General features: G+C 34.5%; 3 protein-coding genes across 7 annotated transcripts; 2 read left to right on the forward strand and 1 right to left on the reverse strand.

Annotated features, from left to right (window-relative positions):
* The first annotated feature begins 2,300 nt into the window (after positions 1 to 2,300).
* Positions 2,301 to 4,341, forward strand: LOC135749293 (chymotrypsin A-like). The gene is made up of 8 exons (XM_065267850.2): positions 2,301 to 2,360; positions 2,475 to 2,578; positions 2,669 to 2,748; positions 2,925 to 3,003; positions 3,119 to 3,299; positions 3,509 to 3,642; positions 3,811 to 4,008; positions 4,150 to 4,341. Exons 1-7 carry the CDS (start codon positions 2,309 to 2,311, stop codon positions 3,970 to 3,972), a joined length of 792 nt encoding a protein of 263 aa, XP_065123922.1. The 5' UTR covers positions 2,301 to 2,308; the 3' UTR covers positions 3,973 to 4,008; positions 4,150 to 4,341.
* A 2,656-nt stretch (positions 4,342 to 6,997) lies between these two features.
* On the forward strand, positions 6,998 to 9,060 carry LOC135749294 (chymotrypsin A-like). Its single transcript, XM_065267851.2, has 7 exons — positions 6,998 to 7,141; positions 7,253 to 7,356; positions 7,435 to 7,514; positions 7,729 to 7,807; positions 7,908 to 8,088; positions 8,519 to 8,652; positions 8,859 to 9,060. The coding sequence occupies exons 1-7, from the start codon at positions 7,090 to 7,092 to the stop codon at positions 9,018 to 9,020; spliced, it is 792 nt and encodes a 263-aa protein (XP_065123923.1). The 5' UTR covers positions 6,998 to 7,089; the 3' UTR covers positions 9,021 to 9,060.
* A 213-nt stretch (positions 9,061 to 9,273) lies between these two features.
* agrp (agouti related neuropeptide) lies at positions 9,274 to 13,034 on the reverse strand. 5 transcript variants are annotated; one of them, XM_073812639.1, is made up of 8 exons: positions 12,910 to 13,034; positions 12,465 to 12,665; positions 12,268 to 12,349; positions 11,435 to 11,533; positions 11,205 to 11,321; positions 10,857 to 11,027; positions 10,556 to 10,641; positions 9,274 to 9,714 (listed from the first exon to the last, which is right to left on the reverse strand). In XM_073812639.1, the coding sequence occupies exons 6-8, from the start codon at positions 10,963 to 10,965 to the stop codon at positions 9,523 to 9,525; spliced, it is 387 nt and encodes a 128-aa protein (XP_073668740.1). In that variant the 5' UTR covers positions 10,966 to 11,027; positions 11,205 to 11,321; positions 11,435 to 11,533; positions 12,268 to 12,349; positions 12,465 to 12,665; positions 12,910 to 13,034; the 3' UTR covers positions 9,274 to 9,522. The 5 variants fall into 5 exon arrangements, with proteins under 5 accessions (XP_073668740.1, XP_073668739.1, XP_065123926.1 ...); XM_073812638.1 differs by having other exon boundaries at positions 11,435 to 12,349; positions 12,916 to 13,034; XM_065267854.2 differs by lacking the exon at positions 11,435 to 11,533 and having other exon boundaries at positions 12,227 to 12,349.
* Between the last annotated feature and the right edge of the window lie 130 nt (positions 13,035 to 13,164).

The raw sequence follows: 13,164 nt of genomic DNA on the forward strand, positions 1-13,164 counted from the left end.
TTTAAGAATGTTGCATTTACTCTGAATATTTGATTACTGTAGTTTTTTATTAATTTTACATTTGCAAAATAAAACATCTGCTAGGCTAGCATACAGCTATGGTAGGTCTCTGGTGTAATACTTATACCTAATGGTCAAAAGCAATAGCAAAAAGTAATAGGTCAGTATTATTAAATTGCAAACAAAGGTTTTAGCTAAGTTGGCTTGTTTGGTGCAAAATGAGTGTGGTGAGAGGCCAAACTTTATATTCTTTTTTTCACAGTGATGCTCATGACCGTTAATGCAATAATTCCTAAAACATTACATTCTTACAGCACTTCTTATGTTAATGTAACTGATAAATTTTAATTAACTATTTGTAATAAGCCATTTCAATGTTTTTTTTTTATCTTGACTAGTGATGAGTTGCTGTAACCAAAATTAAGTCTTCATACTATGTCAAATAATTTAACAAAATGCAACAGACACGTCAAAAGACTATACTTAACTTATTTGCACATTACATAAAAAAACGACAACTAACAGAACTTGTTCTATCTCACACAGAGGGTTCAAAAATTGTCTTACATAGAAGAAAAAGCTACAAAACATTTAATTAATTAATTTAATGTAATTAACTGTTCTTCCAGTGATATGGACCCAATGGCTAAACCCATTATTGTACTGTTTTCATTTAAATTTAAGTGATTTGGTCTCCAAATACAATAACTGAATAATTATAATAATGAATTATTGATTTTATTTGTTAAACACATGGAGGAAACTAAAATTAAACATTATGAACTGAAAAACATTTTGAAGTTGTTATAAAACAACTTGACAGAGTATTAACACTTAATGACATTTTTATGAAAAATTATATTTGTACCACTGTAGTGAAGGTCAAGAAAAATATTCATAAAAAATCAATTTGTATCACTGGTAAAAAGTGGTCATGTTGTCTTGGTAATGTCAAGTTTTCATAACAAGTTATGATGTATTGGTTAATGTCAAGTTGTCATTACAAAGACATCAAATTAAAAATGACATAATTAAACAAATTACCCTTAATGACAGTTGTCATAAACTTGCATTAAATCTCCTTCATGTTCATGGCACGTGTCATGTCAGTCTTATGAACACCCCTTTAAGTAAAGTGTTACCCTAAAAATTGTGTGGTTTAAACAGAAGTGCATATTTTCTTGTTAACTACATTTCTGTTAGCTTATTGTCATTGCAAATGTTTATGAAAATTGAACATCACCTTAGTTAACAATTTTTGAGTTGACTTAAGAACTTTACCTTACATATAACAAAAATCTCAGAAGTACTACTTAAATCCCAGCACGTCGTCAAAACTTACAAAAGTGAAGGCAATCAGTTGGCACAAGTTCTGCCAACTTATCTGGGTTTTCATTGTGTCCATATCAAGCTGTTGCTTCAAATAAATTCATTGATAAATAAATAAATGTAAATAAGAATTGCTTATGCTCTCTGAATGAATTGTGAGAGGTTGATGTCTCAAATAGCAAAACAGATAAAATGAGTCATTTAGAGGGATACTGGTAATGCAGTCTGAAGAATAAACACACATTTGCAATTTGCAATGCCATTTGCAATATGCAAAATCTGATTATGTACATTTTTAGGGTTTTATCTATAAGCAAGTGGTGGCCTGTGGACATTTACATGTCCTGTGAATTGATGCAGATGTTGATGTAGAGGACTTGTAAATGGAACCATGTGTTTATCAGTGTGAATGCATATAGAAAAGATGTTCAGGGCTACTGCAATTAAAATATAAGGAGGCAGACAAATGTAAATTAGAACATTTTCCAGTAAAACACATCTATTTCAATACTTTCCTATTTAGAAAAAATATTATATGAAATATCAGCTGCTGTAGGGGTATGTGAAGTACATTATGTCAAGGTCATTTCCAGTCAACACTTATTATCAACTATTTCCATTTACATAGCATTGACGTGTCACGCTTTCACATCTTATACATGATTAACACAATGTAAACACAGATGTCCATATTCTACTATATAGAAAGAATTTTGAATAATTTTAAATAGAATGACATTCTACGTGAAGCAGAATTAATGGCATGCAATGTTGAAAAATGAATGTCTGAAGAATTTATTTTTGATCTAAAGCAACTAGAAACTACAGTATAATGCAGATGGAGCCTTATCTGCAGGGTAAAAAATAACTTTTTGCAAGGTGTACAATCTCCCAGAGTGTTTAAGATAAAATGTCCACAATATCATTGGGGATTGGGTATAAAAGACCCTACATTAGCAAGCATGCTTTAACTCCAGCAATGGCCTTCCTCTGGATCCTCTCCTGTCTTGCATTCATCAGCACAGCCTATGGTATGATCCTGTAGTTCCTATAACCAGACACTTTAACACCTCCATTTAAGTTTTTCCTAATGAATATTTGAGTCATTCGTTGAAAAATGATTTGAAATCACTTTTCTCATCCAGGCTGTGGCAATCCTGCCATCTCACCTCTTATCACCGGCTACTCCAGGATTGTAAATGGTGAGGAGGCACGGCCTCACTCTTGGCCCTGGCAGGTGTCTCTGCAGGTAAAAATGAACATCATCGGGCATGTTAAAGGGTCTTATGACAACCAGTCTTTAATGATCATTTGTAAATTCACATTATGTTTGTAACAGGACTACTCTGGCTGGCACTTCTGTGGTGGCTCCTTGATCAGTGAATATTGGGTTGTGACAGCTGCTCATTGTGATGTGAGGTAAGACAGCATTCACGAGCAAAACCTATAAACAAAAAACAAAAAACTATTGTGAAAAGAATGAAAATAAATATTGAATTATACCAGTTATAACAATAGATTACAGAAATGCTGTATAATATTTTGATATTTATACTGACCTGCTTCTAAAGTAAATGCGCATATTTCGGTTATAGGACCTCTCATCGCGTCATCCTGGGTGAGCATGACCGTTCCTCCAACTCTGAGCCCATTCAGACCATGACTGTTGGCAAGGTGTGCATCTCTCCTTATAATTGTATCACATTTGGACAAAGGAAATATTAAGTGGATGAATACTGTAGATGCATAAATACGTGATTGCTAAGTTGTCTATATTTTCTTTTCAAAGGTCTTCAAGCATCCTAACTACAACAGCTACACCATTAGCAATGACATCACTCTGATCAAGTTGGCCTCCCCTGCTCAGCTCACCGCGCAGGTGTCTCCTGTGTGCCTTCCTGAAACAAGCGACAACTTTCCAGGAGGAATGAAGTGTGTGACATCTGGATGGGGCCTGACCAGATACAATGGTAGATTCTTTTTTTACAATATGATCTTGTTTCAGTTCCATTTTTCAATGTATTTTATTTAGCTTGTGTCATCATGTTCTTAGTTTTAATGTATAAGAAAGTCAAACCTAGTATGATCATCTGCTCTACTATGCATCTTTCTCTTAAATGATTCATTTTAGTATGTATGTTTATTGAAATATGTTTTCCAATCTTTCATTGCGTTTCAGCTGGCACTACCCCTCCTCTCCTCCAGCAGGCCACTTTGCCTCTGCTTACCAATGATGACTGCCAGCGTTTCTGGGGAAGTAAAATCACTGATGTGATGATCTGTGCTGGTGCTGCTGGTGCTTCTTCTTGCATGGTGAGCTGCCCAAATTAATGAACTACTAGAAACAATTAATCATCTTAATAAAGGCTACACGTTTTATCATAGCATTCATTGTTTTTGTTTTATCTATTACTTACATTAATCACATTTGCATTTTAACAATACGCTAACTGATTACAAACTCTTTAATGTGTATTTCAGGGTGATTCTGGTGGTCCTCTGGTCTGTCAGAAGGATGGCACCTGGACTCTGGTTGGTATCGTGTCATGGGGTAGCAGCACATGTTCAACCTCCTCTCCTGCAGTGTATGCCCGTGTCACCAAGCTCCGTGACTGGATTGACCAGACCATTGCTTCAAACTAAATTCACACTGTTTTTAGTTTTATCGATAATAAAAATGTATGTCCTCACTTTTGCTTTCCATTTCCTCTGTCTGTTGATAAAGAACTTATGCAGGTGATATAAAATAGTCTGTATATTTGTTCTAAAATATATTTCTCGATTTTTGACTAATTATGTTGGCCCTCTGGTCTTCATCAGAAGGATGTCGCCTGGACTCTGGTTGGTATTGTGTCATGGGGCAGCAGCACCTGCTGAACCAGCATGCCTGGAGTGTGCCCGTATCACTAAACTCAGTGGCTGGGTTGACCAGACTATTGCTGCTAACTAAGTCTGCAATTGTGGTTTATAAATTTCTTACAAAAATGTAATCAATAAAGAAAATTAAAAAAGGACATCTACCTCCATGCTTGTTTTTTATGTAAGTTGTAATGATTTTATTCAATAGACTTTGAGTACACAAACACACACGCACACACGCACGCACGCACGCACGCACGCACGCACACACACACACACACACATTTATCTAACCCAACTCCTAGTTTTGTATACGTTTTTCCAAAATATGTCCCCAAAAGGTAAAAAATACTGTTCCAGACCAATAGATGGGACAGATTTGTAATTTATTCATTATTTTAATTTAATAATAAATAAGTGTGTTTATTCTCTCAATTAATGCCACAGAATAATGAAAAATTATTCTTACAGTAATATACACCATGGACTTTTGTTATTTAGATTCAAATGGATTAGGTTTTATACAAAAATTATAATAAGATATTCATTTTCATTGTACTTTAATAAGTTTACTTTCAGAAAAACCTGTTATTTATGAACAACTCGTTAATAAACCTTTTTTGTGTAAATACAGTAAGTGTAAGACTTAAAAAGATAGAGGCTATAAAGATCCCAATAATTCACTATGAATCTGCCCCAAAAAGTGTCTTTATAGTCAAAATATCCGTCACATATGACATCATATCAGCACTAAGTGAAGCACTGACCCGTTATATGCAATGATTCCTTAAACTTTAAATTCTTACAGCACTTCTGTAAACCCGAAAGTTCGAAATAGTTAAAAAAAAATTAAATGATGTAAACTTAATTTCCTGGAAAACATACTAACTTAAATGTGTAATTTCCTTTGACATAATCTTCTTTTCGAGTTAATATTAATTGATTGTTTTTAAACAGCTGTAACTATATTTGTGGATTAAGCGACACTTAAAGGAATATTTTCACTTTTTATTTTAGTCTTATCATTATTGTGTAAGTCTCTGATGAGCTGACATAAAATATTTAGGTTTTGAGTTAAACTCACAAGAAATGCTTTTACTAATTGTCAACTTAACATAATTTAAAAAAAGTTAATTAAACATGATATGTTGAGAAGATTCCAGTTCCAAGCATGGTTGCACACTGTACATTTTTGCACATAATTTTTTAAGTATAATCAACTTAGATTTACAAGTCACTTCAACTTTTTTTTATGTTGACTAGTGATGAGTTGTTAACTTATTAACTCATTCTCCGCTAGCCTTTTTTAAAAGTTGCCCGCCAGCTTTTTTCGTGATTTTTACAAATGTTTTACAAAATGCCTTCCAGGAAAAACTTCTTTTATAAATATATAAACACACCATCTGCTTTCAAAATAAACAAACAAACAAACAAAACAGCAAACAACCAAACAAAACAGGGTAAAACGTCATTGGCAGGGAAATGTTTTCTCTTAAATGACGAGATAACTCAACAAAGGCGGGGAAAGAGTTAAATAAGGTTGAATTAGTTAAAGTCACAATAAAATTTATTTTATTTTTATTTTTATATCATGATATTCTATTTGTAGGCGCCTTTCATGACCCTCAAGGACATCTTACAAAAGTAAAACATAAAAAGCAATAATAAAATACAAAACAATCAAATTACTTTGAGGCAAGGAAAAAAGAACTTACTCCAGTAACTTGCTGTAAATTTAAATGTATGTTATTTACTGGCAACAGTTTGTTCAAAGTTAAATGAACATGAAACATTTACAAGTCTTTATCCTTACAGAATAAAACTAAAATAACAGCCTCATGCAAAGCATTCTGGGAAACAAAATCTGAAGGAAACAAACTGAAAAAGTTGATGATGATTTCTGGCTCCCAGAATGCTTTCCATTAGGCTGTTATTTTACAGTTTCTTTTCATACAATTTGAAAAATACGTGACAGACAGTATGTTTATACTATGTATTATATTATATTATATTATAAATAAATGGATACGTTATTTGCTCAAAATACAATTAATCCTGGAAGTTTAAATTAAAAATCATACATGTCATTATTGAAAAAATATCCCCCAAATATATTATATTTCACCTGCTGCCATTAGAGATGCTGATTTAGTAAACACATTTTAGTGTTGTATTTGGGGAAATGGACAAATAACCTAAACAATCGCATGGCAAGACGTGCAAAAAGTGATTATGTACAGTCACAGGTGCAGCTTCAATGTTTTACTTATAAGCAAGTGGCGGCCTGTGGACATTTTCATGTCCTGGGAATCGATGCAGATGTTGGTGTAGAGGACTTGAAAATGGAACCATGTGTTAATCAGTGAATGAAAATAAAAAAACATGTTTAGGACTATGCAGTCAAAATGAAATTAAAATATAAGAAGACAAATAAAATAATAAATAAAACTTACAAAAATGTTAATGCTCTATAATTAAGAAAAAATATTATATGAAATAACCATACCAGCAGCTGTAAGGATATGTGAAATTCAGTGCAGCATGTCAAGGTCATTTCCAGTAAACACTTTTTATCAACTATTTCCATTTACCTAGCATTGAAGTGTTACAATTAACACAATATTAACACAGATGTTCGTATTCAACTATAGAAAGTATTTTTAACAATTTTAAACAGAATATTAATGTGTGTTAATGTAGTTAATGTGGATAATAAGGAATTAATATATAAAGGATTTAAAGCAACTTGAAATTATAGTGCAGATGAAGCCTTATCTTTGTAGGGTGATCTTTTTTGCAAGGTGTACAATCTCCCAGAGTGTTTAAGATAAAATGTCCACAATATAATTGGGGATTGGGTATAAAAGATCCCACATTATCAGGCACGCTTTATATCCAGCAATGGCCTTCCTCTGGATCCTCTCCTGCCTTGCCTTCGTTAGTACAGCCTATGGTACATCCTATAACAAGACACTTTAATACCTGCTTTTAAGTTTTCTCTAGCTTTAAATCAATATTTCAGTCATTCATTGAAAAATAATTTGAAGACACTTTTCTCCTCCAGGCTGTGGCAATCCTGCCATCCCCGCCGTCATCACCGGCTACTCCAGGATTGTGAATGGTGAAGAGGCACGGCCTCACTCTTGGCCTTGGCAGGTGTCTCTGCAGGTACAAATGGACATCTTAAAGGATCTAATGACAATCAGTCTTCAATGAATTTGTAAACTTACACTACGTTTGTTACAGGACTACTCTGGCTGGCACTTCTGTGGTGGCTCCTTAATCAGTGAATATTGGGTTGTGACTGCTGCTCACTGTGATGTGACGTAAGACAGCATTAAATAACAAATCAAATCTGCAATTAATACACTGTATATTTTGTCAATAAACATACTTGTGAAAAGAGAGACTTCTTAAATATAATACAATGAATTGTGAATTATACCAGTTACTGTAAAATAATAGATTACAGATATGCTGTATTATATTCTGATATTTATACTGACCTGCTTCTAGTTAATGTAGATATTTTGCTTATAGGACCTCTCATCGTGTCATCCTGGGTGAGCATGACCGTTCCTCCAACTCTGAGCCCATTCAGACCATGACTGTTGGCAAGGTGTGTATTTCTGTATCACATTGGGGCAAAGGAAATTTGAAACAGATGAATAGCTGCATAAAAACGTGATTGCTAAACTGTCTATATTTTCTTCTCAAAGGTCTTCAGGCATCCTAACCACAGCAGCTACACCAAAAGCAATGACGTCACTCTGATCAAGTTGGCCACCCCTGCTCAGCTCACCACGCAGGTGTCTCCTGTGTGCCTTGCTAAAACAAGTGACAACTTCCCTGGAGGAATGTCATGTATGACTACTGGATGGGGTCTGACCAGATACAATTGTAGGTTTATTTTTTACAATATGATGATGACATTTCAGTTCCATTTTTTCATTGTATATAGTTAGTACCCCTATACTTGGGGGTGGTGATGGCGCAGTGGATAAGACACTCGCCTTTGGTGTGAGAGAACTGGATTCAAATCCACTGTGACACACCATTGTGTCCCAGAGCAAGACACTTACGGTAACCCCTAGTTGCTCCAGAGGCGTGCGACCTCTGACATATACAGCAATTAGAAGTTGCTTTGGATAAAAGCGTCAGCTAAATTAATAAATGTAAAGGTAGTATTGTCAAATTTAAAACTATACCCAGTTTTGAAGGAAATTAAAATGTATGATCATCTACTTTACTATGCATCTTTCTCTTAAATGATTCATTTTAGTATGTATGTTAATTGAAATGTGCTTTCCAATTTTTCATTGCATTTCAGCTGGCACTACCCCTCCTCGCCTCCAGCAGGCCACTCTGCCTCTGCTAAACAATAGTGACTGCCAGCGTTTCTGGGGAAGTAAAATCACTGACACGATGATCTGTGCTGGTGCCGATGGTGCTTCGTCTTGCATGGTGAGCTGCCCCAACTTAATGAATTGCTAGAAACCATAAGTCATCATGATTATGGCATTATACATTGTTACCAGTACTATGTCAGTTAATGAATAAGTTAAATTCCATTATAGCATTCCTTGCTTTTGTTTCATCTACTTACATTAATCATATTTGCATTTTAACAATACGCTAACTGATTACAAACTCTTTAATGTATATTTCAGGGTGATTCTGGTGGTCCTCTGGTCTGTCAGAAGGATGGCACCTGGACTCTGGTTGGTATCGTGTCATGGGGTACCAGCACCTGCTCAATATCTACTCCTGCAGTGTATGGCCGTGTCACCAAGTTTCGTGACTGGATTGACCAGACCATTGCTTCAAACTAAATTCATACTGTTCTATTGATAATAAAAATGTATGTCTTCACTTTTGCTTCCCAGTTTCTCTGTATTTTTTATAAAATATATTTGTATATATATATAACAATCATATACATTCAAACGTTTTTCAAATCCATTACATTTTTAGTTGTGTACTAACTTTTTAGGTAGGCAACAAAAAAAAAACAATTAAACTTTATTAATATATGTTTTCTCATTAATTCGATCAGTACTTATGTTTTTTTTTATATATTTACTCAACATAGACTTACTTTATGCAATAACCCTGGTTTATTGAAATTACATATACAAAATATTTAAGACAACAAATTGCAATAAAATTTCACCTTAGCTTTGTGCATATTATATTTGCATAAATAATAAGAAACCTTATTGTGAATGTAAGGCTGTATTTTAAAGTATGTCTGCAATGTCCATATTCACATTCATTGGCTGTACAAGCTGTAAATGTATGCAGCCATTAACCAGTTCAGGTTAATGGCTGGCTCTATGCATGATCATGTTTGCAGGTGTGGTCCATGCTGCGACAGTAACAGAAAGCCTTGAAGAAGCGACAGTAGCACGTATCGCAGGGGTTGCAGCAAGGCAGGTGGTGGCCCAGGCAGGACTGCTGATGCGGGATACAGCGACTGGGGGAGCGAGTGCCTCTTCTCTGCAGCTGTAGAGCTTTACCCATGTCCTGTGGCCATGGCAACAACAAAGAAATCACCATTATAATTTTTATTGCTCCGAGTTTGCTCTTTCATACTGCAGCCCAGAACGCTAAGTGAACTGTTCATTTATTTAGCATTGGTCCATTTGGTCTGAAAATAATGACTGGGCTTCCCTCACAGTCCTCTCAACGTTAACCATAAATCCTCTCCCAATCTTCAACCGATCAGACTAACAGACTGTTAGTCCATCACGTCTTTTAGTCTCTATATTGAGCTACAAAAAAAACTAATTAAATATTACCATACACTGTAAGAAAAAATTGTCAAAATATGTACCCTAGATGTCACTGGGGTGGTACCCTTTCAAAAGTTAATATTAGAGGTACATTGGTATCAAAGAGAGCTAATTATCACTCCAAAGATACATTTTAGTATTTTAAAGGTACATATTGGTACCAAATGTATACATATCTGTGCCTAATGGTGCTGTACATACATGTACTACCCCAGTGACAGCCGGGGAACACATTTTGATCATTTTTTTTACAGTGTAGGTAGCTTTATCTTTGATGGTCCTCTTATCTCCTGTACATGGTTTACAAAAGAGGCAATATCCCTCAGACAGTAAGTGACATTTAGTCATACAAAACAAGGTTGTCTCACATATTTATTGTCTGAAGTGATGTGAATGACAAACATAAAGGTTACATTTTTAATTTAAAGTAGGTACAAGAGAATAACTGAGATCACAGTTATGATCAATCAGCACTGAACCATTGCTTAAAGCAGAACAACGCGTCTATAATACATTTTAAAGTTATGTAATTTGCTTGATTTTGAAAGCACATACTAAATGTCAATCATTACCTCATCATAGAAGCCAAGATCCTCTATCGGTTTTTCTTCTGCTGAGCTTATTTCAAATTGATATGGATCGACTTCAGGTAGAAAATCTTTACAGCGCATAACAAAAATGATCCAAACACAAACAGCATTAAAAGCACTCAAATATTTTTTAAATAATGCTCAAAATGTAAACAATTATTATTTCAACATATGTCAACATTTCTGTTTAACAATTTAAACTTTACTGTTTCAAGACCATTGTTCAAATGTATCAACAGAAAATAATTCACCCTTCCATGACTTTAGAAATAAAATAACCTACCAGTATCAGAAAAGGTAAATGAACTTTGACTGCGCTTCAGGTTTGGATGAGATGCCATCACCATGACATTCATCATAATCCAGCAGAAAAAAACTGTGTTCGGCATCATACTCAACTCGCATATAAGATTAAATTCAGCCACACTTTCAATGATCTGCTTGAACCTTTTCACTAAGGAAAAGAAAGAATTACAAATACAAAATGAGATGAAACCTTTCTAAGACGATTATTTGTGTGTGTTTTTCTAAATGTGTTGGTAAATATTTTTGTTAATATTGTCATTTGTGTGGTGTTGTGTGTATATGTGTGTACCTACATGTTTAAATTAAGTGTCTGTATTTTACCTACCTGCAGTGTTCTGCGTTCTTAGCAAAGGACAGCACACGACTTCTTGATTTATAAGGCAGCTTCTTGAAGTGGGACCACATGGTCCTGATCAGTGGACGGAGGTGTGGCCTTTTGTGCCTGGCTCAAACACATAACACACACATCCACACACAATGGAATTATACTTATAAATTATTTTCATCGATATGTTGTAAGAAACTTGCAAACTGTAATTTGTTTAAATTAAGTACATTAAATTAAAGGGATTTGAAAGGCTGTACGCTTTCTTGTGTACTCAGACCAACTTGATGTGTTGTTTCAAAAGATTTCTAAACATTGACGTAACCAACCTATCCAAGATAAATGAAAACATTATTTCAGATGATGGTGTATGGCAGAACATGGTAATTAATGTACATTTGTCCCATGAAAATTCAATTCTGTGAACTCAGCACTGCTCTTTGATAAAATCTGGTTGCTACAAGATTAAATGTTGATCAATTTTCTTTCAGAAACACTCAGTTCATTATTTGTTCAGATATGTCATTAATGTCTTCCAAATAACAGGATATGAACAGAAATCAGCTTAATTCAATATAAGCTAAAAGCTCATCATGTTTTAAATAGCAACATGTATTTGGTGAAATGGCATCATACATTCACAGTTTAGCTTTACACAAACACACTCACATTTAATGTCTAGGCTTATTTTACATGACATTTTTTGCATTTTTATTTTTTGGCAGACGCTTTCATCCAAAAACACAGTGCATTAAAAGGTACATGTTTTAATCAGCATGTTCCCTCGGTTTGAACCCATCACCTTTTGTGCTGCTAACACAATGCTCTACCGCAGAGCTATACAAAAGCTGCAAATATGAAAATAAACCTTAATGCAGTGAAACTGAATTTTGACACTTGACTAAACCTTTTTAGTCTTTAACACCATTATTTAAAGGTATATAAAATAACATAATTGCCATGCTGCTTTAGTCACTTATTTTGCTGTTGTACAAGGAAATAACACATGCAATAAATCTGACCTCCATCTCATAAGTTCATACTCATAAGTGTTTTTCCTCACAAATGGATGCTGTATTGCGTCATGATCATTAAAACAGCAGGCTGGAGTCATCAGTTGACTGCAGATGTATTAGCTTTAAAACCTGCAGGGTAATGAAGTGTTTAGTGGTTAGTGCTCAAGGGGGCCATCATTACTTCAATACGGTGTATCTCAATGGTGTAGTCGGGGTGATATGCACGTATACGCCGTATACTTACTTTTCCACATGGTTGTTTGTGTATAGCAACTTCTAAGGATTTATTTGTGTATACCCTCCATATACCCACTTTTGTTTTGCTGCTTTAAACGTCTCCAACAGGGGCATTAATAGGGTTGAATGGGGTGGGGGGCTTGGCCTCCTCAGAATATGACCCCACAAACACAGCTAACAGTTTTGATTATAATATTAATTGTAAAAACTAAAACAAACACAAAAAAAACCACAGTGCTTTAGTTACTCACAAAAAGTATTTTCCCTTATTTATCACTTCAAAATTCACTAAATGAAAAACTTTTCACCATAATATTTAAAGAAAATTTGTTTTACAGCAAGCATTAGGCCTACTTTTTGGTAACATTTCTGCAAGCTCCACAAACAATTAAAATGATAAAATAATACTTAGAGAAAGAAATAAATATAAGAAGGGTTCCAGCAGAACCTACCCACACCTTCCTGCAAGTTTTTTTCCAGGTTGTCGCTGTCACAAGAAAGCATAACCTACTACTTCTGACAATCTTTCTACTTACATAAATAATAAACTAATACAGTAAACTATGATGCATTTATGGTTTGAAACAAATGAACAAACAAGGCATCTTGAGTTTATAAACTAGCTCAGATCGGTGTTTTAAATTGTTTAGGGCTGTTCTGAGATCAGTGTTAAGGCCGAGAGTCAGATGTTTGGTCACATGAGTGTG

This window comes from Paramisgurnus dabryanus, chromosome 2, assembly GCF_030506205.2.
Source record: "Paramisgurnus dabryanus chromosome 2, PD_genome_1.1, whole genome shotgun sequence".
In the NCBI taxonomy this organism is placed as follows: domain Eukaryota; kingdom Metazoa; phylum Chordata; class Actinopteri; order Cypriniformes; family Cobitidae; genus Paramisgurnus; species Paramisgurnus dabryanus.